The 27,588-nt window shown below is 56.8% G+C and overlaps 1 protein-coding gene across 1 annotated transcript; it reads left to right on the top strand.

Annotated features, from left to right (window-relative positions):
- The first annotated feature begins 29 nt into the window (after positions 1 to 29).
- PRR12 (proline rich 12) lies at positions 30 to 27,588 on the top strand. Its single transcript, XM_042968285.1, has 14 exons — positions 30 to 139; positions 1,678 to 1,790; positions 2,821 to 2,982; positions 3,067 to 6,383; positions 6,931 to 7,591; positions 10,106 to 10,497; positions 17,893 to 18,009; positions 18,264 to 18,397; positions 18,703 to 19,205; positions 24,260 to 24,385; positions 24,492 to 24,589; positions 25,678 to 25,824; positions 25,922 to 26,017; positions 26,792 to 27,588. The coding sequence occupies exons 1-14, from the start codon at positions 54 to 56 to the stop codon at positions 26,936 to 26,938; spliced, it is 6,099 nt and encodes a 2,032-aa protein (XP_042824219.1). The 5' UTR covers positions 30 to 53; the 3' UTR covers positions 26,939 to 27,588.

Genomic DNA, 27,588 nt, shown 5'->3' with positions numbered 1-27,588 from the left:
CCCTCCCTCCCTCCCTCCCTCCCCCTCCCCCCAATTTCCACCGCGGCCAATTCATGGACAGGAACTACCCCAGCGCCGGCTTCGGGGACCCGCTCGGCGCCGGGGCGGGATGGAGTTACGAGAGGTCAGCGAAAGCTAGGTAAGGAGCTGAGGGTGGCCTGGAGGAAGGGGCCAAGGGGTGGGGGCCCAGCCCGGCCGGGCCTGGCCCGCCTGGCGAAGCGTGCATCGCAAACTCCCCTCCGGCTTGCAAGGGAGCGGCCTTCCTCGGTTTGCAACAACGCCGCCGCCCCAGTTTGCAAATTGCAAACTCCGCCAAAGCCAGCTCCGGCATGCAAAGGGAGAGATGCAGCGGGAAAATGGGGGTGCAAAACAATTTCGGACGGAAAGGCCCTGGGAAGGTGGGAGGGACTGGCGAAGCAAGGCCTGGATTTCCCCCCATCCTTGGATTCCCGGCTTGCTGATCCCTCCTCCCTGCATCCCGGGCTCTGCTCTTGCATAGGTGGGATGGAAAGGAGAATTAGAACGCAGACCTGGGGGGAGCCCCCCCTCCCGTCCTATTGTTCCGGGACTGCGCGAGGCCGCGCCACTCGGGCCCCCCCCCCCGAAATTCCGCGCGCAGAGTGGGCACGGGGCCCCGCCCCCTTCCCAAGCTGGGGTTCTGTGTGTGTGGGGGGGGGGTCCTGGAATCTGAGACACGCCCCCTTGGGCTCCCCCACCCCCAAAGGCAGAGAATCCTAGTGGATGGCGAGGAGAGGAGTATTTGACCTCTTGAGTCCCAGCCGTGAATTGGGGCCGTTGCATGGGAAGATTCAGATATTTCCCTGGTGTGTGGTTGTGTGCGTGAGCGTGGGCCCTGTTGGTGCTTAGTTGGCACCCTGCTCACCTGCGAATCAGCCCCCTTCCTGCTGTTTATGTCCTGCCTTCACTCTTCACCTGTCCCCAACCCCCCCACCTCCTGGGTTTCCCAGCATGGCTGGGCATGACCCCACATGTGTTAGGATTTTCCATTTGGGACTTCTCGCTCTGTATATTTCCTTCCCCACGGGTGAGCTGGATAGTCGTTTGCACACACACCTGGCTTTGCAAGGGCCCATGCATTTGAACCTCAACCCCGCGGGATGGACGTTGTTCATGTTCACACTTGTACCTGGTACTTTCCCCTAGTCCTATCCCCTCCCCACCCCCCATCCCAGCCTTTTGGGGAACAATCTACCTCCTGCTCCTGACTCGGGACCCTATATGAGGTTCAGGGCCATGTGTTCCCACGTGTCTGCATTAGAGTGGGCGTCCGTGTGCACCCCTCAGGTGGGCCCCGGGGCCTTGTGTCGTCCAGGGGATAGTGGGCTCGGTAGGAAGTCCATGCCTTTTGAATTTTCAACTTGGGGCACTTCCCTCTGACTCTTCACCCTCTTCTGTTTGCCTCGTCGTTGTGCATGTCTGTTTGTAAACGTGAGACTATCTGGGCTCTATTTATTGGGGCTTGAGTGGGGAATGTTTCATGGCTCTTTTCATTGGGTACCCCGGTTCCCTTGGTCTTCTTTCCTTTAGGGCCCAAGGTTCCTTAGGGATAACCCCCAGTCAGCTGTAAGATTCCCCCCACACCCCGGGGGATTTGCTGAGTTCCATTCTCCTAGGGTAGCTGCAGAGGACACCCTAACATCTCTCCCTTCCCCCCAGCTTGGTCTATGGCAGCTCCAGGACCTCGCACCCCGAGACCGACATCTTACACCGCCAGGCCTACGCGGCCCCCCACCCACTGCAAAGCTATGCCACCAACCACCACCCAGCAGGTACGGCCCCCGTCCCGCCCCGCCTGGGCTGGCCCTCCCTCCCAGGCAGCTGGTTGGCTGCTGAAAGTTCCACCCCTCCTAATTGGCCGTGCCCTGCGTCCTGGCCCGCCCCTTGCTGCCTCTCCTCTGATTGGTTGCCTCTGAGGCTGCTGGTCCCTGCTCAATTTCACGCTGGATTCGTCCACCCTTGTCTCTGGCCCCGCCTCTTTCGCTCCAATTGGCCCCGTCCCCTCAGCCCCCAAATCCCACCTTCTCTTCCAGGCTTTTCCTCCTGTCTATCCCACCCCAATCCTTTTCCTCTAGGTTTGCCCATCCTCTTGGCTCCTTGGCGCTCTGAATTCGTTCTTCCTGATTCCTTTTCTTTCTGATTGGCTCTAAGTCTTTGGACCTCCCTGTTTTTCCTTGGGTCTGCCCACCACCTTATTCTTTTCCCTGTAGTCCTACCTCTAACGATTCTGATTGGTTTCCTTCTTCCTGGGTGGACGTGCAAGTAGATTACATTATCCAATTTGATCCTTAACTTTCCTGGTTGGCTCCTTCCCTTGTCTCCTCTTTATTTTTTTTTGTTTTTTGTTTTTTTTTCTGGAGCCTCCCACTTGAACTCAATCCCTTTAGACCTCCCCTCTTCCTACTAAGGGGCTCCAGTCATCCCATCTTTTCCCCTTCCTTGCTAGAATTGCCCAAATCCTTTTGTGTCTCCCTCCCCCTTCCACCAAGAACTCTGTCCTGTTGTGCCCACTTCCTTTGATTCTGGGTTTTTCTACTCTTTTGTTTACCTTTCCTCTCCTGGGCTCCCTGCCCTTACGATTGGACTACACTCCATCCTGCTTATTGCTTTCCTTTTTCCCCTTTGTTATCCTCTGCCCTGTCTCCTCAGCTTGGCTGTGTCCACTTTATCCCCTTGGAATCTATCTCTTTACATTTTCCAACCCTTTTCCCTGACCTGACTTGCTTTTGGCCTCTTCCTTTTCGCTTTCAACTTGGCCTTATACCCCACTTTGCTGACTCTAACCCCCTTGTCCTTGGCCAGGCCTCTCTGGACTCTTCGACACTGGCCTCCACCACGCGGGCTCAGCAGGGCCCGACGCCTCCGTCATGAACCTCATCTCGGCCCTGGAGTCCCGGGGCCCCCAGCCTGGCCCCTCTGCCTCCTCTCTCCTCTCCCAGTTCCGCAGTCCTTCCTGGCAAACAGGTAAGCCCAGCGCCGACCCAGGAGGGCCAGGGTGGGGCTGGCATGTGGTCCGCCCTGACCTGTGGTCTTCTCCGTCATCCCTAGCCATGCACACGCCAGGCCCCACGGAGCTCTTCATTTCGGGCGCCCTGCCGGGTTCCAGCACCTTTCCATCCTCCTCTGCCCTGTCGGCCTACCAGCACCCGGCTTCCTTCGGCAGCCGCCCCTTCCCAGTGCCCTCATCCCTCAGCCTTCAAGATCCCCCATTCAGTCCCCCAGCTAACGGGCTCCTGTCCCCTCATGATGTGTTGCACCTAAAGCCCTCGCAAGCACCCACGGTGCCATCCTCGCTGGGCTTCGAGCGCCTGGCAGGGGGCGGTGTCCTGGGGCCTGCTGGTCTCGGCCCGGCCCAGACCCCTCCTTACCGCCCTGGCCCCCCTGACCCACCCCCACCCCCCCGCCACCTCCCGACTCAGTTCAACCTGCTGGCTTCCTCTTCCGCTGCTGCCGCTGCCGCCGAGCAATCTTCCCCACAGCTCTACAACTTCTCGGGTGCTGCCCCGGGCCCCCCGCCACCCGAGCGGGCCCTGCCCCGCCAGGACACCGTCATCAAGCACTACCAGCGGCCGGCAAGTGCACAGCCCCCGCCGCCCCCGCCACCAGCCCACGCCCTCCAGCATTACCTGAGCTGTGGAGGCAGCTACTCCTCCATGGGCCACAGGGCTAACCTGGCCTGTAGCCCCCTGGGCGGCGGGGAGCCCTCCCCTGGTGCTGGCGAGCCTAGCAAGGCTGGGCCCAGCGGAGCCACGGCTGGAGCATCGGGCCGGGCTGCAGGCCCAGAGGCTGCTGGAGGAGGTGGGGCTGCGGGTGGCGCTGGAGGTTACCGCCCCATCATTCAGTCGCCCGGTTACAAGACAGGCAAAGGCGGTTACGGAGCAGCTGCGGGTGCTGCCAACAGGCCCCCCCCACCCCGTTCAACCGCCACGCCCAAATGCCAGAGTCTGGGTGGGCCAGCAGCAGCCTATGCCACTGGGAAGGCCTCTGGGGCTGGCGGGGCCGGGGGCCAAGCCTATTCCCCTGGACAGCCCCAAGGGCTTCTAGGACCCCAGGCCTACGGGCAAGGGTTTGGAGGGGGTCAAGCACAGGACTTGAGCAAAGGCCCTAGCTACTCTGGGGGGCCCCCACAGCCCCCCAGTGGCCCCCCGCCTCCTGGCCTAGCCACGTGTCAGAGCTACTCCCCGGATCAGCTGCAGGGGCAGCTGTATGGGGTTCAGGGTGAGCCATACCCCGGGCCAGCTGCCCATTCCCAGGGGCTGCCCACAGCCAGCCCCTCGCTCAGCTACAGTACTGGCCATTCCCCGGCGCTCTCGGGTCACGGAGGTGGCTGGGGGCCCGGCTCCCTGGGGGGTGGCGGCGAGGCCAGCCCTTCTCACATCATCCGCCCACTGCAGTCGCCGCCTGCCCCCGGCCGCCCGCCTGGAGTCGGCTCTCCGGGAGCCCCTGGCAAATACCTGAGTTCCGTCTTGGCCTCGGCCCCTTTCCTGGCGCCTCCGGGAGCCGGCAGCTATGCAGCCGGAGCAGGTGGCTACAAAGGCAAAGGGGATGGCTCGGAGCTGCTGGCTGGCCCCGGCGGGCCTCCTGCCGAGCGCACGGAAGATGAGGAATTCCTCATCCAGCATCTCCTACAGGCACCCAGCCCCCCGCGGACCTCAGGGGCAGACGGCTTGGTGGGTGAAGATGGGGCAGCGGATGCCTCCAAGGGACTTGGGGGTAGTGGTGGGGCCGGGGGTCCACCGGGCACACCCTACGAGCTGGCCAAGGAAGACCCCCAGAGGTATCACCTGCAGAGTGTCATCCGGACGAGTGCCAGCCTCGACGAGGGTGCCACAGCAGCCCTGGAGCTGGGCCTGGGGAGGCTGAAGGAGAAGAAGAAAGGGCCGGAACGAGGTGGCGAGACACCCGAGGGGCTGGCCACCTCAGTGGTCCACTATGGGGCAGGTGCCAAGGAGCTGGGGGCCTTTCTCCAAAAGAGCCCGCCGCCCCCACCTCCCACAGCTCAGCCTGCCCAGCCCACGCCCCACGGCCTCCTCCTGGAGGCCGGGGGCCCTGACCTCCCACTGGTGCTGCCTCCGCCTCCCCCACCACAACTGCTCCCTTCTGTCCTTAGCCACGCCCCCAGCCCCTCTCCCAGTGCCCCCAAGGTTGGCGTTCATCTCCTTGAGCCAGCCACCCGTGATGGGGCGCCCCAGGCGCCCCCGCCGCCGCCCCCACCTCCGCCACCCATGCCCCTCCAGCTTGAGGCCCACCTCCGAAGCCACGGCCTGGAGCCTGGTGCCCCCAGCCCCCGCCTGCGACCCGAGGAGAGTCTGGAGCCCCCAGGCGCCATGCAGGAGTTGCTTGGGGCCCTGGAGCCACTGCCCCCAGGGCCTGGTGACACTGGCGTAGGCCCACCTAATACCGAGGGCAAGGATCCCTCAGGTGCCTACCGCAGCCCCAGCCCGCAAGGCACAAAGGCCCCCCGCTTTGTGCCACTCACATCCATCTGTTTTCCTGACTCCTTGCTCCAAGACGAGGAGCGCAGCTTCTTCCCCACCATGGAGGAGATGTTCGGCGGAGGGGCGGCAGACGACTATGGCAAGGCCGGGCCGCCTGAGGACGAGGGTGACCCCAAGGCGGGGACTGGGCCGCCTCCGGGCCCCCCTGCCTATGATCCCTATGGGCCCTACTGCCCTAGCCGGGCGTCTGGAGCTGGGCCTGAGACGCCGGGCCTGGGCCTGGACCCCAACAAACCGCCTGAGCTGCCCTCCACGGTCAATGCCGAGCCTCTGGGCCTGATCCAGAGTGGGCCACACCAGGCGGCCCCGCCACCCCCGCCTCCCCCTCCACCGCCGCCACCTGCCTCCGAGCCCAAGGGAGGCTTGACCTCACCCATCTTCTGCTCTACCAAGCCAAAGAAGCTGCTCAAGACATCCTCCTTCCACCTGCTACGGCGCCGCGACCCGCCCTTCCAGACGCCCAAGAAGTTGTACGCCCAGGAGTACGAGTTTGAGGCGGATGAGGACAAGGCCGATGTGCCCGCTGATATCCGCCTCAACCCTCGGCGCCTGCCCGACCTGGTGTCCAGCTGCCGTTCCCGCCCGGCCCTTTCACCCCTGGGTGACATCGACTTCTGTCCACCCAACCCAGGCCCCGATGGCCCCAGGCGCCGTGGCCGCAAGCCGACAAAGGCCAAGCGCGATGGCCCACCCCGGCCCCGGGGTAGGCCCCGGATCCGCCCACTGGAGGTCCCCACCACTGCTGGGCCAGCCTCAGCCTCCACACCCACTGATGGAGCCAAGAAACCTCGGGGCCGGGGCCGTGGTCGGGGCAGGAAGGCCGAGGAGGTAGGGGGCACACGGCTGGAGCCCCTGAAGCCACTTAAGGTGAGGGGGACTGGGGTCTGGATGGCTTAAGTTTTCAAGAAAGCGAGGGTTGGGGCCACGGTGGAGGTTCTGGGGCGTGATGGGGGCTGTGGTTTACGTTCCTGAAACTTGTGAGGAAATGAATCTCTGGGCTGGGATTCCAGGCTTCCACTGTTGGAGGGATCTGAGAATTGACACTTTGGGGTCTGGAGGGAGGGAGGTACAGGGTATTGGAGCTTAGGTTCTTAGGTGCTAGGTCTTAAAGGACCAGCGATCGGGGGTTCCTAGATTCCTGCGTCTTGGGGGTGCGGGCGGAGGGTCTGGAGATTGGGTTCCTGGGCTGTAAGCAAAGGAGGATCAGGGAGCATCGAGGGAGGAACTCCAGTCCTGTTGTTCTGGAATCAGAAGGGGTCTGTGGGCTTGAATTCTAGAGTTCTACAGGCTGAAAGTGGGAATTTGACCTGAGTCTTAAGTGAGGGTTGGGGGCCTGCGCTCCTGCTTCTGATGGGGGAGGGGACTTGGGGCCCCAGATCCGTGGGTCCTGACTCCCCGTCGCCCCAATATCTAGATCAAGCTGTCTGTGCCCAAGGCCGGCGAGGGTCTGGGAGCCTCGTCAGGCGACGCTGTATCCGGCGCTGACCACAACAGCCTGGACTCCAGCCTGACTCGGGAGAAGATTGAGGCCAAGATCAAGGAGGTGGAAGAAAAGCAGCCAGAGATGAAGTCCGGCTTCATGGCCTCCTTCCTGGACTTCCTCAAGTCAGGCAAGCGTCATCCGCCACTCTATCAGGCCGGCCTGACGCCCCCACTCAGCCCCCCCAAGAGCGTGCCGCCCTCTGTGCCGGCCCGGGGCCTGCAGCCCCAGCCCCCTGCCGCCCCCACTGTGCCACACCCCCCGCCTGCCGGCGCCTTCGGGCTGGGGGGCGCACTGGAGGCGGCCGAGAGCGAGGGGCTAGGGCTGGGCTGCCCTTCGCCCTGCAAACGGCTGGACGAGGAGCTGAAGCGCAACCTGGAGACGCTGCCCTCCTTCTCCTCGGACGAAGAAGACTCTGTGGCCAAGAACCGGGACCTGCAGGAGAGCATCTCCTCAGCCATCTCCGCTCTTGATGACCCACCCCTCGCTGGGCCTAAGGACACTTCCACCCCAGATGTGCCCTCCTTGGCAACTGAGGCTTCAGTGCCAGGGCCTCCCCCACTCCCGGGGCTCCCTAGCAGCAATGGCACACCCGGTGAGCTCGGGGATGATGGTTTGGGGGCGGGAAGGGGCTTTCCTGTTGTTCAGGTCACAGGGTACAGTTGTGCAGGTTGTGCACTGTTTAAGGGACATTGTTCACGTAGATGAAGTAGATTCTCTTGTTTACGAAAGTAACTTGTAAATTGAGGGCAAACAGGTGTTTCTAGTAAGAAAGGTAGCATTTTCTAATTTGCCCACAGATGCTAAGTGGGCTAAAGGGCCCCAAGGTGGGCACTGGAGAATGTGGGAAATGGGGCAGGTTATAAGTGATAGGGACAGGTGGGTGACAGGGTACTGAGAGAGCTTTTAAAACTGGTGAGGATATGGAATCTGAGAAGGAGCTGGGATTTAGAGATGTATGGCAAAGGACAGAAAGGTATCTGGGGGTAGGGAGAGACTTGGGGAGGGTAGTTGAAAGAGACTGGAACATTGACTAGTTGGGTCTCACGGCGGGGGCAGGAGGGAAGGGCTGGGGGTATGGCAGGGTCTGGATGGTGTTCTGTCCTGAGAGAGGCTTTGGGCAAATTTTAAGGTGCTTCACTGGAGAGGGAATGAAGGCATTGATTCGGAGGAAGGCAGCGGGGGCAGTTAATGAGGGCTTGAGGGCTCAGAGGTGTCCTAGGGAAGGGAGAGCACTTCTAGGGGGTTGCAGAAGAGTGGGAAATGGAGAGGGAGGCTGAAGGGAGGCTGAAGGGCAGAGGTGAGAAGAAATGCCGGGGGCTTCTGAACAAACAGTGTCAGGGTTCGCTGAAATGGGAACGAGTATTGGGGTTCAAGAACTTTGGAAGGCTCATAGCTCAGGACACGGCTTGAGAGGAAGCAGTTTTAGGCATCAGGAGGGATTTTAAGGCAGTAGAGGGGGCCGTTAGAAAAGCCCTTGGAGAGTTCAGTGGGAAGTAGAGGGCATTAATGATCTTGAGAGTAGAGAGCAGTCTGAGGGAAGGGCAGGGAGAGCTAAGGGGGGAGGAGGACAAGACCCCCTGAGCAGGAAATGAGGAGGAAGAGGTGCAGAGTGAATGCCTGGGGAATTGGGACGGAAGGTAGAAGATGGGAGGTGAGAGCCGGCAAGGGCTTTGAGGCAACTGAGCGGTGTTTCTGGACTCAAATGGGCATGAGGCATGGGAAATGGGCTTCAGGGGCTCAGAAGGTCCTCTGCAGCTGGGAAGGGGGTCTCCTGGAGGGACTTTGACCTAGCAGAAGGGCTTTGGGGGAGTTGAACTGTTGGCATTGGAAGGGACGTTCCGGAACAAGAGAAGAGGTGCAAGGGCTGGTGAATGGCATTTGGGAACTAGGAGCCACGTCAGGGCAGGGCAAGGAGCTTTGGAGGGACTTGGGGTGAGGGCAAGGGGGAGATGGACTGGGGTTGGAGACCGTTGAAGGATGAGGAAGGGCCTGTGGTGAGACAAGAGAGGACTGATTTTTTGTTTTTTAATGTTTATGTGTTTAGAGTGTATGTGCACGCAAGCAAGGGTGTGGGGGCAAAGAGAGAGAAGGAGAGAGAATCCAGCAGGCTCTGCAATGTCAGCGCAGAGCCCGGCGCAAGGCTCGATCCCATGAACTGTGAGATCGTGACCTGAGCGGAAATCAGGAGTCAGATACTTAACTGACTGAGCCACCCACGCGTCCCCAGAGAGGACTGGTTTTAATGGGGAGTGGGGGCGGGGGGGACATTGAGTAATGCTACAATACAAGGGACAGAAGGGGAGAGTATTTAGAGACTGGGAAGAGGGGTGGGGACAGAGCACCACATTTGGGTGGGAAGGCTTATTAGGACACTGGAGAGAGAAGTTAAGGGAATAGTATTCCTTTGGCCTCCTCAGGCAGAGGTGGGTCGTAAAAGTCCCAGAGCGGGGCGCCTGGGTGGCTCAGTCCGTTAAGCGTCCAACTTCGGCCCAGGTCATGATCTCACAGCTCATGAGTTCGAGGCCCTGCATTGGGCTCTGTGCTGACAGCTCAGAGCCCGGAGCCTGCTTGGCATTCTGTGTCTCCCTCTCTCTGCCCCTCCCCCGCTCACCCGCGCGCTCGCTCTCTCTCTCTCTCAAAAATAAATAAAAAATCATTAAAAAATAAATAGAAGTCCAGGAGGGGAAGGGCGCCTGACTGGCTCAGTCTGTGGAGCAGGAGCGGGTGTAGGGATTACATAAAAATAAAATCTGGGAAAAAAAATAACAAGGAAAGTCGGGGAGGGGACAGGCGACAGGTAAGCAGCCTCAGGAGCCCTGATTAGGAGGAAGGGCAAGAGCAGAAGAATAAGAAGTGGAGGTGAGCGGGATTTGCAGCAGACATGGGTGTTAGGGTGCTCGGTGGAGAACAGTTCCCGTTGATCAGGAGGGATGTGGGGGTGCACAGCAGGAAGGGGGCTGGCTGTGTTGGGACGCTGGAGAGGAGGGTGGGGGCTGATACTGATTGACCGTGACAGCGGCCTTGAGGGACCTGCGCGGTGAGGGCCGAGGGGGGGGCCTCGCGGTGCCGGTGCCGTAGTCCGCCCTGACGCCCCTCTCGCCCCCAGAGCCCCCGCTGCTGGAGGAGAAGCCCCCGCCCTCGCCGCCCCCCGCCCCGACGCCGCAGCCACCGCCGCCGCCACCCCCACCGCCGGCCCTGCCCTCGCCGCCCCCGCTGGTGGCCCCCGCGCCCAGCTCGCCGCCCGCCCCGCCGCCCCTGCCCTCGCCGCCCGCCCCGCCGCCGCCCCCGCCGGCCGCCCCCGCGCCGGAGGAGCCCCCTGCCCCGTCCCCCGAGGAGCCCGAGCCTCCGGACGCCCGGCCCCTGCACTTGGCCAAGAAGCAGGAGACGGCAGCCGTGTGCGGGGAGACGGACGAGGAGGCGGGCGAGAGCGGCGGGGAGGGCATCTTCCGGGAGCGCGACGAGTTCGTCATCCGCGCCGAGGACATCCCTTCCCTCAAGGTGAGTCCCCGGCATGGCACGCCGGGCCCGGGGGTTTGGTCCCTCAGCGGCTATGGAACGCCTGCCGGGTGACAGGCCCCGAATCCACAGGCCCATGGGGCCAGAGCATCCAGAGGACCTGCGAGGTTCTGAGATGCGGGGGGCGTGTGTGTCCCATAAAGGAGAGCGATGGTTAACATTTATTGCAGGTATTGTGGGGGCTGGGGTTCCAGGAGGCAGGTCCTGGTCTCGGTGAAGCTTCTAATTTAATGGCCCAAGCCAAGAGAGCGGTGACTTGGCGAGGTATGCCGTGTTGGTGGACGCGTGTGGAATCGACAGAATATACCTGTGAATGAGCGCGCTCCCCGAGGTAGTCTGTAAATTGAGCAGCCAATGATTTGGGAGCGTGAGGCCACATCTTAAACGCTTTATGCAGATTGCCGTGTTCACTGCTCCCAGTTACGCTACTCCAGAGGTTGGCAAACTGGCCTGGATGGGCCAAGTGCAGCCCACGACCTCTTCCTATAAATAACGTTTTATTGGCACCCAGCCATGCCCAGATGTTTCCAAATCCTCTAGCGCCCGTATGGTGGCGGGGTGAGACGGTTGGCAGAGGCTAGCTGACCCACAAAGCCAAGAATCTTTCTTTTCTGCTCCATGACAGAAAAAGTTTGCCCATCTCTGCTCCACTCGGTTCATGGGACAGATAGGTTTGGACCAGAGGATTAATAGCAGGGGTGCTTGGTGAGGGTAGGTGACTTCAGGCGCTCGTGCAGTGCGTCTCCCAGAACAGGAGACTGAGCAAGTGCTTGGTGGGTCAGCAAGCCATGGTTCCCTTGATGGTGACCCTGAAGACTAAGCTCCTTCTTCATATTAGTCACTGTCACTGTCACGGACTGGGTATTGATTACGGGGCCGGGAACACGTGTGGCCCTTGATGTACGTCATCGCGTTTAATTTAATCTCGGGTGTTGTTTCTTCAGACGGAGACGTTGCGGGATGAATTAATTATAAGGTTAATAACTCGTGTTATGCTTTATTATCTCGTGTACTTTGGGAGATGAACTTAATGTGTTATTTACAGTCTTATCTTTATTTTTATTTATTTTATTTTATTTTTCAAAGTTTGTTGTTGTTTTTTTAGTATGAAATTTGTCAAATCGGTTTCCATACAACACCCAGTGCTCATCCCAGCAGGTGCCCTCCTCAATACCTGTCACCCACCCTTCCCTCCCTCCCACCCCCCATCAACCCTCAGTTCTCAGTTTTTAGGAGTCTCTTATGGTTTGGCTTCCTCCCTCTCTAACCATTTTTTTTCCCTTCCCCTCCCCCATGGTCTTCTGTTAAGTTTCTCAGGATCCACATAGGAGTGAAAACATATGGAATCTGTCCTTCTCTATATGACTTGTTTCACTTAGCATAACGCTCTCCAGTTCCATCCACGTTGCTACAAAAGGCCTTTCATTCTTTCTCATTGCCACATAGTATTCCATTGTGTATATAAACCACAATTTCTTTATCCATTCGTCAGTTGATGGACATTTAGGCTCTTTCCATAATTTAACTCTTGTTGAGAGTGTAGTCTTATTTTTAGTCTTTTTTTTTTTAAGTTATTTTAAGAGAGCACGAGTGGGGGAGGGGCAGGGGCGGGGAGAGAGAGAGAGAGAGAGAGAGAGAGAGAGAGAGAGAGAGAGAATCTCAAGCAGACTCCTTGATGTCAGCACAGAGCCCGATGAGGGGCTTGATCTCACAAACCCCGGATCAAGACCTGAGCCGAAATTGAGAGTCAGACGCGGGGGCACCTGGGTGGCTCAGTCATTTAGCATCTAACTTCGGCTCAGGTCATGACCTCATGGTTTGTCAGTTTGAGCCCACATTGGGTGAGCCCCCCATTTCTGTCTCTCTCTCTCCCTCTGTCCCTCCTGGGATTCTCTCTCTCTCTCTCTCTGCCCCTCGCTCACTTGAGCCCTCTCTCTGGAAAAAAAAAAAAAAAAAGAAAGGTCAGACACACTTAACCGACTGAGCCACCCAGGCGCCCCGTCATTCTAACCATTTTTAAGTGTACCATTCGGTGGCATTAGGTACATTCACGTCGTTATGTAACTATCGCCATTGTCTGTCTCCAAGTTTTATATTCATAATTCTCCTTCACGATAGGGATTGCTAGCCCCGTTTTACAGGGAAAGAAACTGAGGCATAGAGTGGTACAGTAGCCTTCCTAGACTTTCATGGTTGGGGACTGACACCAGCTCTGTTGGCCCCAGGAGCCTGGGCTCTCAGTAACCAGATTCAGCCTTTCTCTGTCCATTCTGTCAAACATTGACAGTGACAGCGGCGGATGCTGCTGGGCGCCCCGCGCTGGGCCGTAATAACAGAGCTTTTACAGATGAGGAAGTTCACGTTCAGAGAGAGGGACTCGTTCGGCTGGTGGGTGCCGAGCCGGGATTGGAGCCGCAGCTTTACTGACACCACCTCCCAGCTGGCCCGGGGCCGGGCAAGGATTCAGATGCTTAAAATACAACACGAGTGTGCATTACAATGGGGGACACACAGCCCCAGGACTGAACCACTCGTGCAGACATCGGAGACTCGTTTGTGTGCTTGGAGTCGGGGCAGGCTGGTGGCATCGTTACTGAGAGCCCAGCTTTGGCGTTAACCTGACCGGCTTAAATCTCAGCCACTTCTGGGCTGGGCTGGTGTTGACCCTTCCTGACCCTCCCGTTTCCTCATTTCCTCCCTCAGGTAACGGGAGGATCCAGGCATTAATGCTTGCCTGGGGCTTTATGGAACCGGGGGTGCACACAGTAGGTGTCCTCAAACTTTCGTTACTGTTACTCACCTCAGTGCTCTTGGGTGAACCTAGTGCAGAGCTTGGGTAACTTTTTCCGTGAAGGGCCAGCCAATAAATACTTCGGGCTTTGCAGGTCAGAGGGTTTCTGCTACATATTCTTGTTTTGTTTTGTTCACAATCCTTTAAAAATTAGGAACCATTTTTAGCTGGTAGGTGTGTAAAAATGGGCAACAGGCCACTGGTCGAGAACAATGATAGCCCAGTAGAAATATCAGCGAACCATATACGTCATTTGAAACTTTCTCGTATCCAGGGGTGCCTGGGTGGCTCAGTCGGTTAAGCGTCCCGACTTCAGCTTAGGTTGTGATCTCCCGGTTTGTGAGTTTGAGCCCCGCGTTGGGCTCTGTGCTGACGGCTCGGAGCCTGGAGCCGGAGCCCGGAGGCTGCTTTGGATTCTGTGCCTCCCTATGCCTGTTCCTCCCTGCTCGTGCTCTGTCTCCCTCTCTCTCAAAAATAAATAAACATTTTTTAAAAATTTAAAAATAAGCTTTCTTGTACCTACACTTAAAAGATAGGGGAGCTGGCTTAATGAGTAGAGCACATGACTTTTTTTTTTTTTTTTAAGTTTATTTATTTAAGAGAGAGCTCAAGCTGGAGAGGGACAGAGAAAGAGGGACAGAGAGAATCCCGAGTAGGTTCCGCGCTGTCAGCGTGGAGCCCAACATGGGGCTTGAACCCACAAACTGCGAGATCATGACCTGAGCTTGAAACCGAGAGTCAGACTCTTAACTGACTAAGCCCCCCAGAGGCCCTGAGCACTGGACTCTTGATCTCAACAGTTGTGAGTTCAAGCCCCATGCTGGGCGTGGAGCCTTCTTAAAAAACAAACAAACAAGTTCAAAGATGGGTGAGATTGGCCACATTGTATTTTCGGTAACAGTGTATTTAAAGCCATCATTTCAGTATGTCATCAACGTAGAAAAAGCTCCTGAGATGTTTTACAGTTTTCCCATATCAAGTCTTTGACACCCGGTGTGTATTTTACACTTGTGGACCGTACTCGGGGCAGCTGAATTAGAAAGCGCGGGGCTAGCCCCCTTCCGTGCCTCAGCTTCCCCATCTCTAAAATGAGAGTGAAAATATTAACTCCCAGTTCTCGGGGATGTGGAAGATTTAGCAGGATGTAGACCCTGAGCACGTAAGAGTTTATGGGGTAGAGAAATGTACAGGGAAGGGCGGTCCGGGTGGAGGTAGCAGGGTGCCAAGCTCGTGTCATGAGCAAAAACGCGTTGTCCTTGTGGCTCAAGGGGTTGAGTGGCTAGAAGTGAGTGCCAAGGCTGGGAAGGTGAGCCAGGGGCCGGGTTATGCTGGGGTGACATCAACGGGCGCCTGCTTGAGACTCCTCTCTGGGTTTTCCGGCAGCTGCTAGGGCTTCTCGCCGGCGGGGAGGTGGCTGGGGAGATGTCTAGGCCTGATGGCAGTCTGTCCACCACCTCAGTCCTGTGACCCTGATTCCCTGTTAACGGACCACAAAGCTTTCTTATTCCCACCCTGCTAGGTGTTTCTGGCTCGTTCTCATCTTGCTGCTTGCTTCCTGCCCTGGTCTCTGCTTGTCAGAGTTCAGATTCCCCAAAGAGAATCTGATTGGTCCAGCTCTGCATTTGGGGCCAAGATGATTTGCTTCCTGATTGGCTGCCTGGTTAGGTCTCCTCCAATCGGCTCTGGCTTCCGTCGGGCAGGGGCAGGGGCTTTGGGCATGTTGGCTTCCCTAATAAGGGGAAGTGGGTGTGGTCAGTGATCTGATCGACGTGAGGAGAGGCAGGAAGGACAGCCTGGTGACTGACCGGCCCTGATTGGAGGTCAGGCAAGGATGATACCAGGGATTGGGCACGATGGTGGCAGGGAGGCAGAGTGGTTTTGGGAAAGACACCAAGCTCGACTGGGATGTGGTGAGCCGGGGGACCTGCGTCCAATGAGAGAATCAATAGACTCAGAAGAGGCAGATTAGGTAGTGGGAGGAGACTGAGGAGGGGGTGGGCACCCCCCGGGTGGGAAGGATGCTCTGATGACTTCTGAGAACTTCATATTCACATTGAGAGGGGAAAAGGCACCCCTGATGGGGGGCACTGCATATGCAAAAATCTGGGGGTCAGAAAGTCTGGGGTTCATCTGCTGAACTCTGAGGGGTCTGGATAGCGTGCTTGGCAGGGGCTGGAGAAGAAAAAGGAAACTGAGGCAAAATTTCGCTGTGCCAGACTGTGGAGCTTGCACTGGGGGCCCTACAGGGGTTTGGAGCTGAGCAGGATGTGGTCTGAAAGGAACTTTTCAATCCTTGGGCCTCTGACCTGGCTTCCCAAGGTCACCGAGAGGAAGGACTGGGAACCACATAGCAGCCTGGGAAAAAGGATTTGGGGCCAGGACCCTGGCATCCTTGTCTCATCCTGCCTCTTGTAATTTTAAGCCGAGAGCATTTTGAGACCTCATTTTCATCAGGTTATTGTAATCCCTTTTTTGCACTCCCCTAACTGATCTGAGGGACACAAATCACGGAGGTGAGGGGCGCCTGGGCGGCTCAGTCAGTTGAGCGTCTGACTTCCGCTCAGGTCATGATCTCACGGTCACTGTGAGCTCAAGCCCCGTGTCGGGCTCTGTGCTGACAGCTCAGAGCCTGGAGCCTGCTTTGGATTCTATGTCTCCTTCTCTCTCTGCTCCTCCCCTTCTCGTGCTCTGTCTCTCTCTCAAAAATAAATAAACATTAAAAAAAAATTTTTTTTTTTTTTTAATCGTGGAGGTGAAAACAACTAACTCCAACTAAGAGTGGGTAGTAGATAGCTTGGCACACCAACGCCAGTATTACAGCTGCTGCCAGTGCCAGACATCATTAATTGATCTCAGCACTTCTCCGGCCATGCCTGGCTTTCAGGGCAGCCATGACCAATCAATTGGAGTTACCATCTGTATCCTGTTTATCACTTGAGTATGGATTCTTTGAATGCAAGGACTACCTTTCGTGCCTCTCTGGGTTATTACAATACCTGGTGCACATTTCCCGTAGCATCTGTATTCTTATCTTTTTTTTTCAAATGTTTATTTTTGCAAGGGGAGGGGAGTGGCAGAGAGAGAGGGAGCCACAGACTCGACTCCAGGCTCTGAACTGTCAGAACAGAGCCCAAAGCGGGGCTCGAACCCACGAGCCATGAGATAACCTGAGCCGAAGTCAGACGTTCAACTGACTGAGCCACCCAGGCGCCTCCCATGTTCTTATATAGTCTGTTAGCTGCTTTCTTCTAGACGCACAACTGTCACACATGCTGTCCTGTGTCATTGCTCGGTCCCCCTCATAGAAGACATTGTCCCTCCGGGACTCATTTAGGTATCCCCTCTTCCAGGAAGCGTTCTTGGATTCAGAGCGCATGTGAGGTCCTTATTTTTTTTATTTTCTTATTAAAAAATTTTCTTTTAATGTTTATTTATTTTTGAGAGAGACAAGAGACAGAGTGTGAGTGGGGCAGAGGCAGAGAGAAAGGGAGACAGAATCCGGAGCAGGCTCCAGGCTCTGAGCAAGCTGTTAGCACAGAGCCTGACGCGGGGCTCAAACTCACAAACTGTGAGATCATGACCTGAGCCAAAGTTGGACACTTAACCAACTGAGCCACCTAGGTGCCCCAGTCCTTATTTTTTTTAATGCTTTTTTTTTTTTTTTTTAACGTTTATTCATTTTTGAGAGACAGAGACAGCATGAGTGGGGGAGGGTCAGAGAGGAGACACAGAATCCAAAGCAGGCTCCATCCAGGCTCTGAGCTGTCAGCACAGAGCCTGACGCGGGGTTCAAACCCACAGACCACGAGGGGGTCTGCCATTAACACGTTTATTACTCGGTGCTGTTATTTTTTTGTGCCCTGTCTGGTTTTCCTGCTACTGCCCTCGCTCCCCCAGATTAGATACTGGGTCTGGCCCACATCCTTCAGTTTCCAGTGTCCAGCTGAGGGTCACACAAGTCTCGGAGTTGTGGAGAGGTTATCTGAGTGTGTTGGGGGTGTGGAGAAGGGGGGGGCCTTACCCTCACCGTGTCTTGCCCTGTTGTGGATTCGCTGATGAAATACATGGTCTCCGGGAAACTGTCACCTGTCTGTTCCCGGCACAAGCCTCAACTGCGCCCTGTTTCATTTATCGACTTGTCTATCTTGTCACCTCTCCGACAAAGACCCCATGAGAGGCGTCAGTCTTATTCATCACTGGACCCAGGGGTCCAGCACGGTATCTGGAAAATGGTGGGTGTGCGCTCAGGAGTCGGTCGTGACGTTAAGTCGCGACAGAGGCTTATGCCATCCCACCGTGAAGTTTTTATAACCAAAACTTTGCAGCCCAAGAACCAACGGCCTTGACTGCGAGGACTGGGGTGAGCCACAGGAGGACGTGGCCAGACTCATGCTGCCTCCCCAGGGCTGAGAACATCACACGGCCAGAAGACATCTGGCTGTCAGTGTTCGTTGATGGATGGCTTGTCGACCTCAGTCCCTTTTCTCTTAAGCGGGTGTAGAGGGAGGACATCGGGCCAGGAATTGGGGGGCAGGGAGGACAGGAACGAGGGCTGACCTTGCTGGCCTCACTGCACCCCTCCTCAGCTGGCACTGCAGACGGGGCGCGAGCCCCCACCCATCTGGCGAGTGCAGAAGGCGCTGCTGCAGAAGTTCACTCCGGAGATCAAGGACGGACAGCGGCAGTTTTGTGCCACCAGTAATGTAAGCCTGCCTGGGGGGTGGGGAGTGAGGGCTCAAGAGCCCCGGGTGGGAGGCGGGGAGGTCTGGAAGCCGGGGTCCTCCTCACGCATGGCTGTGATTCATGCCTAGTCTCGGGTGTAGTCCAGCAGGGAGGCTCCGTTTCCAGTGGCTCCTGTGGCCGCCGCGGGGGCCCTGGGTGGGGTGGGAGTCTTGGTATCCGGCTGCCTGGCTGGGGTGGACGAAGGAGTTCCTCCTGTGCCTCTTTCCCTCCATAGTATTTGGGGTACTTTGGGGACGCGAAAAACCGGTATCAGCGCCTTTATGTAAAGTTCCTGGAAAACGTCAACAAGAAGGATTATGTGAGGGTCTGTGCTCGGAAACCCTGGCATCGGCCCCCAGTGCCCGTCAGGTACCACGGGGAGCCGAGGGGCGGGCAGTTGGTGGGCAGGGTCTACAGGCATGGGGTTGGATCATTCAAGAGAAGAGGCAGAGTCAGGGAGAGTGGACACAGGGTGGGTGACAGAGACCCAGAGAGAAAGAGACTCCAGTCTGGGGCCGGGGGGCCAGGCAGAGACCCCGAGAGGGAACAGATGGCAAGAGGGGGAGCTGGTTCTGTGCTTAGAGCTGCTGGCGAGGCAGGGGGATTTCAAGAGGAGAATTTGGGTTTTTTAGGGGCTGCTGACTGCATACAGTCCCTTCCGTGTTCCCTTCTAGGCGCTCTGGGCAGGCCAAGGGCCCTGCGTCTTCTGGGGCCAGTTCTGCCCCGCCTCCCAAGGCCCCAGCACCACCTCCTAAGCCAGAGACCCCTGATAAGACTGTCTGTGAGAAGCCCCCAGAGCAGACGCCTGAGACAGCTGCGCCCGAGCCCCCCGCCCCTGAGAAGCCATCCCCACCTCGGCCTGTCGAGAAGGAGAAGGAGAAAGAGAAGGAGAAGGAGAAGGAGAAGGAGAAGGAGCGGGTGACGCGTGGGGAGCGGCCGCTACGGGGCGAGCGGAGCGCGGGCGGGCGGCAGACACGGCCTGAGCGGAGCCTCACCGCGGGCCAGCCCACCCCCTCCCGGCTGCCCAAGGCCCGGCCCACCAAGGTGAAGGCCGAGCCGCCCCCCAAGAAGAGGAAGAAGTGGCTGAAGGAGGCGGCAGGAAATGCCTCGGCGGGTGGGGGTCCACCAGGCAGCTCCTCGGACTCCGAGTCATCCCCGGGAGCACCCAGCGAGGACGGTGAGTCCCTAGGCAGCCACACAGGGCGGGTGGGGAGGCAAGAGGAAGGGAATCCGGGGCATCAGAAGGAGGCGTGGGTGAGCGCTGTCCAGAGGGTTCCGGGTGGTATCGGTGAGACAGCGACAATAATTGAAATAATGGCAATATGTGTCAGTCACGTGGCCCCTGACTGGATGACTGCTCTGCACACGATGAATTCACTTGTTTAGTTTTTGTAGCAGTGCTACAAAGTAGATACCGTTACTGCCCTCATGTACAGATGAGGAGACTGAGGCACCAGGAGCACATAACATGGCTGGGGTGTGGCGTCCCACCCGAGTTGGGAGGTGGCCAGTGAAGCCTCAGGCCTGTTCTTCGATGCTGCACTGATTTGTCTTAGGACAGACATGTTATGGGGCCCCTGGCTGGCTCAGTGGGTGGAGCGTGTGACTCTTGATTTTGACGTTGTAAATTCGAGCCCTTTACATTGCGTGTACAGATCATTTAAGAATAAAATCCTTATTTGTTTTTATTTTTTAAATGTTTAATTTTTTTTTTTTTTTTACCTTTATTTATTTTTGAGAGACAGAGAGAGACAGAGCACTAGTCGGAGAGGGATAGAGAGGGAGACACAGAATCCGAAGCAGGCTCCAGGCTCTGAGCCATCAGCACAGAGCCCGATGCGGGGCTCGAACTCATGAACCGTGAGATCATGACCTGAGCCCAAGTCAGACGCTTAACTGAGCAACCCAGGCGCCCCTTAAATGTTTAGTTTTGAGAGAGAGAGAGAGAGAGAGAAAACGTGTGCTAGTGGGGGAGGGGCAGAGAGAGGGAGACAGAAGATCCAAAGCGGGCTCTATGCTGACAGCAGGGAGCCTGATGAGCCGTGAGATCGTGACCTGAGCCAAAGTCAGACGTTTAACTGACCTAGCCACCCAGGCGCCCCTAAAAATAAAATCTTAAAAAAAGGAAGCAGGTTCTGAGGGCAGAGGAACATGGGGGACCAGTGTCTGTCCTGGAGGCCCAGAGGTTGTGGTTTTCCCTGTGACTCGTTGTGTGACTCCAGGAAAGAGGCATCATCTCTTTATGCTGTAGTGTCTTCACTTACAAAATAGATTAATGACAGATAAAACATATAGGAGGGTACTCACCTATAGTAAAGCACCAAAGATGAGCTCCATTGCTTAGAATGATGTCTGGTTTGTGGTGACAGTAACAGCAACAAAATACACACGTACACACACACACACACACACACACACACACACACACACAGTAAATATAACAGCCGCCTTTTAATTGAGTGCTTACCAGGTGCCAGGCCATCGTTTTAAATATTTTACACATTGGTTTGTTTTATCTTGACATAAATCCTGAGAGGTAGGTCCTATAGAATTTTCCTCATTTTAAAGATGAGGAAACTGAGACACCAAGAGTCGATGTGACTTGCCTGAGGTCACATGTCTTTTTAGGAATAGGGCAGGGGTAGCCGTTTTAACAGAGACTAAGCGTACACACGGTTAAAGAAGAGAGAATTCTCTTTCGTCAAAGCCCTGCTGAAGGTGGGAATCTCTTGGAAAATCAGAGGCTCTTCGCAAGGTTGTCCAGGGTCCCAGTTTCCTTTCCTCTTGTCGCTCTGCCTTCCCCCAGGTCAGAGGCAGCCCAGCAGCCCCCAAAGCTGAGGTCCTGCCAGTAGGAAAGGACTCAAGGACCAAGGAGTGAATCATTACACCTTCCTTTTAAGTGCCAGATCTGGGAGTGGCCCACATCCTACCTCTCCTGCCCCATTGGCTGGAACTCTATCACGTGGCCACACCTAGCTGCAAGGGAGGCTGGGAAATGTAGTCTTCTTTCTTTCTTTATTTTTAACTGGGCAGTGCTATGCTAAATCAGGCCCAGTGGAAGCAGTTAAAGACAGGTTGTGAAGGTGCCACAAGGGAGGAGACTTAGCCAAAGGCCTAGATTTGCAGGTCTTTCCTTCCCTGGCCCTCAATTTTTTTTTCCTTTTTCTTCAACAGCTTACAAATTTAAGTTTAACTTTAACATGCCATATAATGAACCTATTTGAAACGTATAATTCAGTGGTTTCTAGTATAGTCATAGAGTTATCCATCCATCTTGGCGATCAATTCTAGAACGCTTTCAGTATCCCAAAAAGAAACCCTGTACCCCTTGGTTATCACTCCCATTTCTCCCTTGCCCCCACACCCCCAGGCCTAAGTGACCAGCTACTTACAATCTCTGGATTTGCCTTATATTACATATAAGTGGAATCACACACCACGTTGTCTTTGGTAATTGACTTCTCACACTTCGCTAACGTTTTGAGGTTCATCCATGTTGTAGAGGTATCAGGATTTTGTTCCTGTTTGCGGCTGAATAATACTCCACTGCATGGACGGACCACATTTTATTTATCTACCGTCCGGTTGGTGGAAATTTGGATCGTTTTCACTTTTTAGCTATCGTGAATAATGCTGCCCTGAACACACGTGGACAGCTCTGAATTTTCTGAAATGGGGGGAAGGGAACTCTACACGTTTATGGGAGCCGTTTCCTTGCCAAGGGGTCGGTGTGGGTCTGAGTCGGCCTCCCCTCACCTCACTCAACCAGGAGCCCCTCTAGGGTAGGGTAGGGTGAGTGTGACCTATGTGTGGATGCCCTGAAGGCTTTGCTCAGCCCAGGAGGCCTTAGAACTAAACTAACTCTGGGTTGTCTGAGAGCAGTGACCCTCCATGTGCTACAAGTTGTTGCTCTCTCCTTTCCTGTATTCGTAGAAGTTCCAGAAAGATGCTGCAGTGACTGTCTGCTCTCTCTCTTCCTTTAGTCTCCTCCCATGTGGCTTCCTTGGCCCCTTTTTGCAGATACTTATTGAGCACTTACTATGTGCCATGAACGAGGTCCCAGCAGTGAACAGAACAAACAATAATATGTGTCCTCATGGGAGCTTCCAGTCTAGCTTGGGAGAGTCCATCCGTTGGATAAACATGTTATGTAACAGAACACAAACCAATGTGAAGAATCATCATTGTAAGGCTGGCTAGGCTTAAAGGCCGTTAAGAAAAAGTTTCAGTGGATGCCTGGGTGGCTCAGTCAGTTAAGCGTCCAACTCTGGCTCGGGTCGTAGTCTCACGGTTCATGGGTTTGAGCCCCGTGTTGGGCTCTGTGCTGACAGCTCAGAGCCTGGAGCCTGCTCCGGATTCTCCCCCTTCTCTCTCTCTCTCTGTCTCTCTCTCTCTCTCTCTCTTAAAAATAAACAAAGACTTTAAAAATTTCTTGGGGCACCTGGGTGGCTCAGTCAGTTGAGCCTCCGACTTCAGCTCAGGTCATGATCTCACAGTTTGTGGGTTCGAGCCCCACATCAGGCTCTGTGCTGACCACTTGGTCAGAGCCTGGAGCCTGCTTCAGATTCTGTGTCTCCTCCTCTCTCTGCCCCTCCCCCGCTCAAGCTTTGTCTCACTCTGTTTCTCAAAAATAAATGAATGTGAAAATAAATAAATAAATGAATAAATAAACATTTAAAAATTTTTTAAAATTCTTAAAAATTAAAAAAAAAATAGTAAATACGTAGAAAAAAAGAAAAATGGTTTTAGTAAAGAGTATCCAGGCATTCTAGAGGGTGATGTTTTCGGGGGATGGGGGAGTTGGGGAATGCTTCTGTAAATGACACTGGAGCAGAGATCTGAGTGCAACAGGGTTGGGGTTGGGTGACTGGGAGAGAGAACATTCCAGGCTGGGCGTGTCTGGGGATCAGGAAGGAGGCCAGTGGCTGGAGCGAGTGAGTAAGAGGAGAGGGTGAGAAGTGAGGGCAGAGAAGGAACAGGACCAGACCTTGGAGGGACAAGAAGCCCAGGGCTTTGCGTTCCCACTGGAAGGATTTTACCTTGAACGAGTTAGGAGCCATGGGAGGGTTTGGGCCAAGGCCTGGGGGTCCAACTGCTGTTGCCAAGTGGTCACTCTGGCCTCTGAAACAGCTGTCCCCACGGGCCTTCCATGTGGTTAAGTCAAACAGACGTTTCTCATGCCTCTTCCTGAGGGATCTTTTTAGGGCTGTTCGTAGCCGTCCTGCATCTTTTTTCTCCCCGACGTTACTTCTTGGGTTTCATGTGAGTGTCCCTCAAGTCCTGACCTTGGCCTTGTTGTTTCACTTCTCACTTGGCAGGCTCAGCTTTCCAGTGAGCCTCACTCATTTCTTCTCCCTGGCCCCCCTCCAGACATCCCCAAGCCTCCTCCCCCCAGATCCCACTGAGTTCCTTGTCCTAATTTCCGTATCTCCAGGATAGCCCCACTGGCTAGGCAGTCAGAGGGCCAGATCTCCAGCCTCCAGCCTTTGCTCCCTCACGTCCACGACTGGGAAGTCCCCAGCCCTTCAGCGCTTTCCTGTAGCCCTGGCCCAGACACTGGCCCTCCTGTCTTCTTGCCCGAGATCCTGTCCTTATGGCCCTGCTACAGCATCTTTTCTTACCTGGTCCATTGCCCTGACCTCTGGTATCATCCTTCCAATCCATCCCCTACCTGTCCTCAGAGGTGCCTTTCCACATTTACCCTTGCCCCTCCCCTGCTCACAGCTCTCCCATGGCTCCCTAGTACCCACCAGAAAAAGCCGCTACTCTCTCCACCTCATATTGGATGGAGGCCCTGCGAGGTCTGGCCTGCATGACCCGTGTAGTCTCAACTCCCACCTCCTCCCTCAGTCTTGCTCTTTGTGATGCGATCTCTCTGACTGGATTCGCTGGTTTGGAAACCAATGATGCTGCTTCTTTAGACTTGATTGAAGCTACGCTGAACCAGTCAAACGTGAAGTTCACCGGCCTGGAATGCTCTTGCCTATCAGTCAAGACTTAGCTCTTGTGTGACCCTGGACGAGCCTTCCCTGGCTTGCCAGGCTGAACTTGTTACAATCAATGCCTGTGACTCCACCATCAGAGTACATGACGCTGGTACTTGGGGACTTTCTCCAGCGGACTCGGCGCTCCCTGTGAATCTGGGCCTGGTACTTAGAACACCGTCTGCCACACAGGCGGCCTCCAGCAAAGGCGGAATAACGAACTGAAGTCCCATCTTGTTCCCCCCAGAGCGGGCAGTACCTGGGCGTCTGTTGAAGACCCGGGCGATGCGGGAGATGTACCGGAGCTACGTGGAGATGTTGGTGAGCACAGCACTCGACCCAGACATGATCCAGGCCCTGGAGGACACACATGGTGAGCTGAGGCCTGGGAGAGAAGGTCGCCGACCCCTCCTTTGCACCCCCTCTCCCCCATGCATTGTGGGGCTTCGGCTCTTCTGACGCCCCTCCGGGTCTTTTAGATGAGCTATACCTCCCGCCCATGAGGAAGATCGACGGCCTCCTGAATGAGCACAAGAAGAAAGTCCTGAAGCGGCTGTCGCTGAGCCCAGCCCTCCAGGTGCCTGTGGGGCCTGGGCGGGAGGTGTCCGGGGCCCCGCAGTCATGAACGGGAGAGATGTGCACCTGTCGGCCACGGAGGAGCTCCCGGAGCATGAGGCCCTGAGCGGGGGCACCATTCTCCGGGCTTGGCCAGGAGAAAAGTTGAGGGCAGGGCTGGCAAGAGGGAGTCTCTAGGTTCCTTGCAGGCCTGCATGGAGGGGGCTTGGAGGGTGCAGAGAGGTCATAGTGAAGGTCTGGGGCGGGCTGCTGGGAAAGCCCATCCGAGCGTGGCTCTGGAGTGCAAATTTGGAGGCAAAAGTTAGACTAGGGCCTGCACCCAGGCCTTGCCGTGGGACAGTGTTAAGCGGATCCTGATGGCTTCTCTGTCATCGTAATGCGGGACTTCTTAGCATCTTAGGTTTCGGTAGTAAGTCATCTAGATGATTTTCTTTCTGGAATGGCCTAGGATTCTAGAACAGACTATTCAGGCAGCTCTGATGCGGGGGATGGTTGTGTGGTGCTGAGGTTTGGGGGCAGATTGTTAGGGCAGCGGAATTCTGGGGTGGAATGTTGGTCCGGCCTTGACATTTCTGGGCAGTTACTGGTCGAATTCTGGGAGTTCCGGGATGGACTTTCAGGCTGGCTCAGAAAATCCCCGGTGGGATGTTAGTCCCTCGGAAAACGCGGGATAGAGTGATAATCTGGTTCTAGAACTCTGGGTGGGGTGTTATGCTAGGGTTAAAACTTCCGTGGTAATGGAATATTCTTCTGGTTTTAGAATTCTGGGATCGAATGTCAGCCTGGCACTGGGGAGTCTGGATCTTGGGCTGATTCTCAAAATTTTGAGTAGGATGTAAGGCTGGTGCTGAGAATCCCGGGTGGAATATCAGGGGTCCCTGGGAGTCTCAGGCCGGGCCACAAAGCACATTAAGAAGGGTCCCCAGACAGGCGTAGGTTCCTCTGTCCTTTGAGGAGACCAAGCTCCCCCAGGGATCCCCTGATCCACAGCCTGAGGGAAACTGAGGCACCTGATGATCTGAGAACTGATGGTGGGTTTGGAGCGTGTGGGCCCAGGGCACGGCCCACTGACCGGTCGGCTTCCCGCAGGACGCCCTGCACACGTTCCCCCAGCTGCAAGTGGAGCAGAGCGGGGAGGGCTCCCCTGAGGAGGGGGCCGTGCGGCTGCGGCCGGCGGGGGAGCCCTACAACCGCAAGACGCTCAGCAAGCTCAAGAGGAGCGTGGTCCGAGCCCAGGTGGGGCCGCGGATGGGCGGGCGGTGTGGGCGACTGGGAAGAGGAAAGGCGCCGGGCCGGGCAGTGGGGTGAGGCTTCTCCACTCTCCTCTGTCCAGGAGTTCAAAGTGGAGCTGGACAAGTCGGGATACTACACGCTCTACCACTCCCTCCACCACTATAAGTACCACACCTTCCTGCGCTGCAGGGACCAGGTAAGCCCACCTGCAGCACCCGTTGCCCTGGGATTCGGCCCCACGGGCTCTGCCCTGGACCCAGCCCCTCCTGCCTCGGACCCAGGAGTCCGGCTCGCAGTCCCCTCCTCCCTCGGACCCAGGGGTCCAGCTCGCAGTCCCCTCCTCCCTCGGACCCAGGAATCAGGCCCCCAGCCCCTCCTCCCTCGGACCCAGGGGTCCAGCTCGCAGTCCCCTCCTCCCTCGGACCCAGGGGTCCAGCTCGCAGTCCCCTCCTCCCTCGGACCCAGGAGTCCAGCTCCCAGTCCCCTCCTCCCTCGGACCCAGGGGTCCAGCTCGCAGTCCCCTCCTCCCTCGGACCCAGGGGTCCAGCTCCCAGTCCCCTCCTCCCTCGGACCCAGGGGTCCAGCTCCCAGTCCCCTCCTCCCTCGGACCCAGGGGTCCAGCTCGCAGTCCCCTCCTCCCTCGGACCCAGGGGTCCAGCTCCCAGTCCCCTCCTCCCTCGGACCCAGGGGTCCAAGCCCACAGCCCCTCCTCCCTCAGACCCAGGAATCAGGCCCCCAGCCCCTCCTCCCTCGGACCCAGGGATCCAAGCCCACAGCCCCTCCTCCCTCAGACCCAGCGTCCTGGTCCCCAGCCCCCTCCTCCCTCAGAGCCAGGGGTCCAAACCCACAGCCCCTCCTCTCTCAGACCCAGGAGTCCAGCTCCCAGCCCCCCTTCTCCTCGGGATATTGATCCCTAGACCCCCAGACCCTGGTGGCCGCTTGCCCCAGCTCCCTGTTTAACGCCCTGCAGACCCTGGCCATCGAGGGCGGTGCTGAGGACCTGGGTCAGGAGGAGGTAGTCCAGCAATGCATGCGGAACCAGCCGTGGCTGGAACAGCTCTTCGACTCCTTCAGCGACCTGCTGGCCCAAGCACAGGCCCACAGCCGCTGTGGGTGACCCCACCCCGCCTGGGGGAGCCACCTCTTCCACGAACGGAGAATTGGGACAGAACTGTGTCCTCAGGAGCTAACCCCTGGGCCCTGCCTGCCAGGGAAGTTGGGGGGGGGGGGGTCATTGGTCAGGGTGTGTCCATGCTGCCCCCACAAGGGCAGGGTTCAAAGTTCGACTCCTCCCCTCTCCCACACCCCCCTCCACTCCCTCCCCGCCCCTCCTGCTGTCCGGTGTACAGAGAAATTATTTATATATATGTATAAATGTCTATTTAGTAACGGTTTCCCTCCCCACCTTGGCCCAATCCCCTCTCCATGGCCACAGCCCCGCCCCCTCCACCTTGTACATAATGTATAGGAAAAGTCTATGTATGGTTGAGGGGGGCGGGGTGGCTTCAGAGAGCTGGGGGACCCCCTCCCCCCAACCCCCCCCTCACAGGCCAAGATCTTTGCTAAAGGCCATTCCCTCCCCCAGGGCATTCGGCATCGGGCGGGAGGGGGAAAACGCATCTTGTTAATTATTTTTAATCTTATTTATTGTACATACCTGGGGCGGGGGGCTGGGGAGGTGGAGGGGGAAGAAGGGTCCCCTCCCTTTGGCCCTCCTACTCCTTTTCTACTGCGATTGTCTGTGTCTGCCCCCCCCCCCCCGCCCTG

Source organism: Panthera tigris, chromosome E2, assembly GCF_018350195.1.
Source record: "Panthera tigris isolate Pti1 chromosome E2, P.tigris_Pti1_mat1.1, whole genome shotgun sequence".
Taxonomy (NCBI): domain Eukaryota; kingdom Metazoa; phylum Chordata; class Mammalia; order Carnivora; family Felidae; genus Panthera; species Panthera tigris.
Note: the sequence above shows the minus strand (reverse complement) of the source record. Positions and strands in the feature narration are given on the sequence as shown.

Bases quoted from the DNA above. Each gene is read 5' to 3' on its own strand.
- PRR12 (XM_042968285.1), top strand. From the start codon at position 54: ATGGACAGGAACTACCCCAGCGCCGGCTTCGGGGACCCGCTCGGCGCC. The intron at 6,384-6,930 runs GTGAGGGGGACT...CCCAATATCTAG, and splicing joins AGCCCCTGAAGCCACTTAAG to ATCAAGCTGTCTGTGCCCAA. The intron at 25,825-25,921 runs GTGGGGCCGCGG...TCCTCTGTCCAG, and splicing joins GGAGCGTGGTCCGAGCCCAG to GAGTTCAAAGTGGAGCTGGA.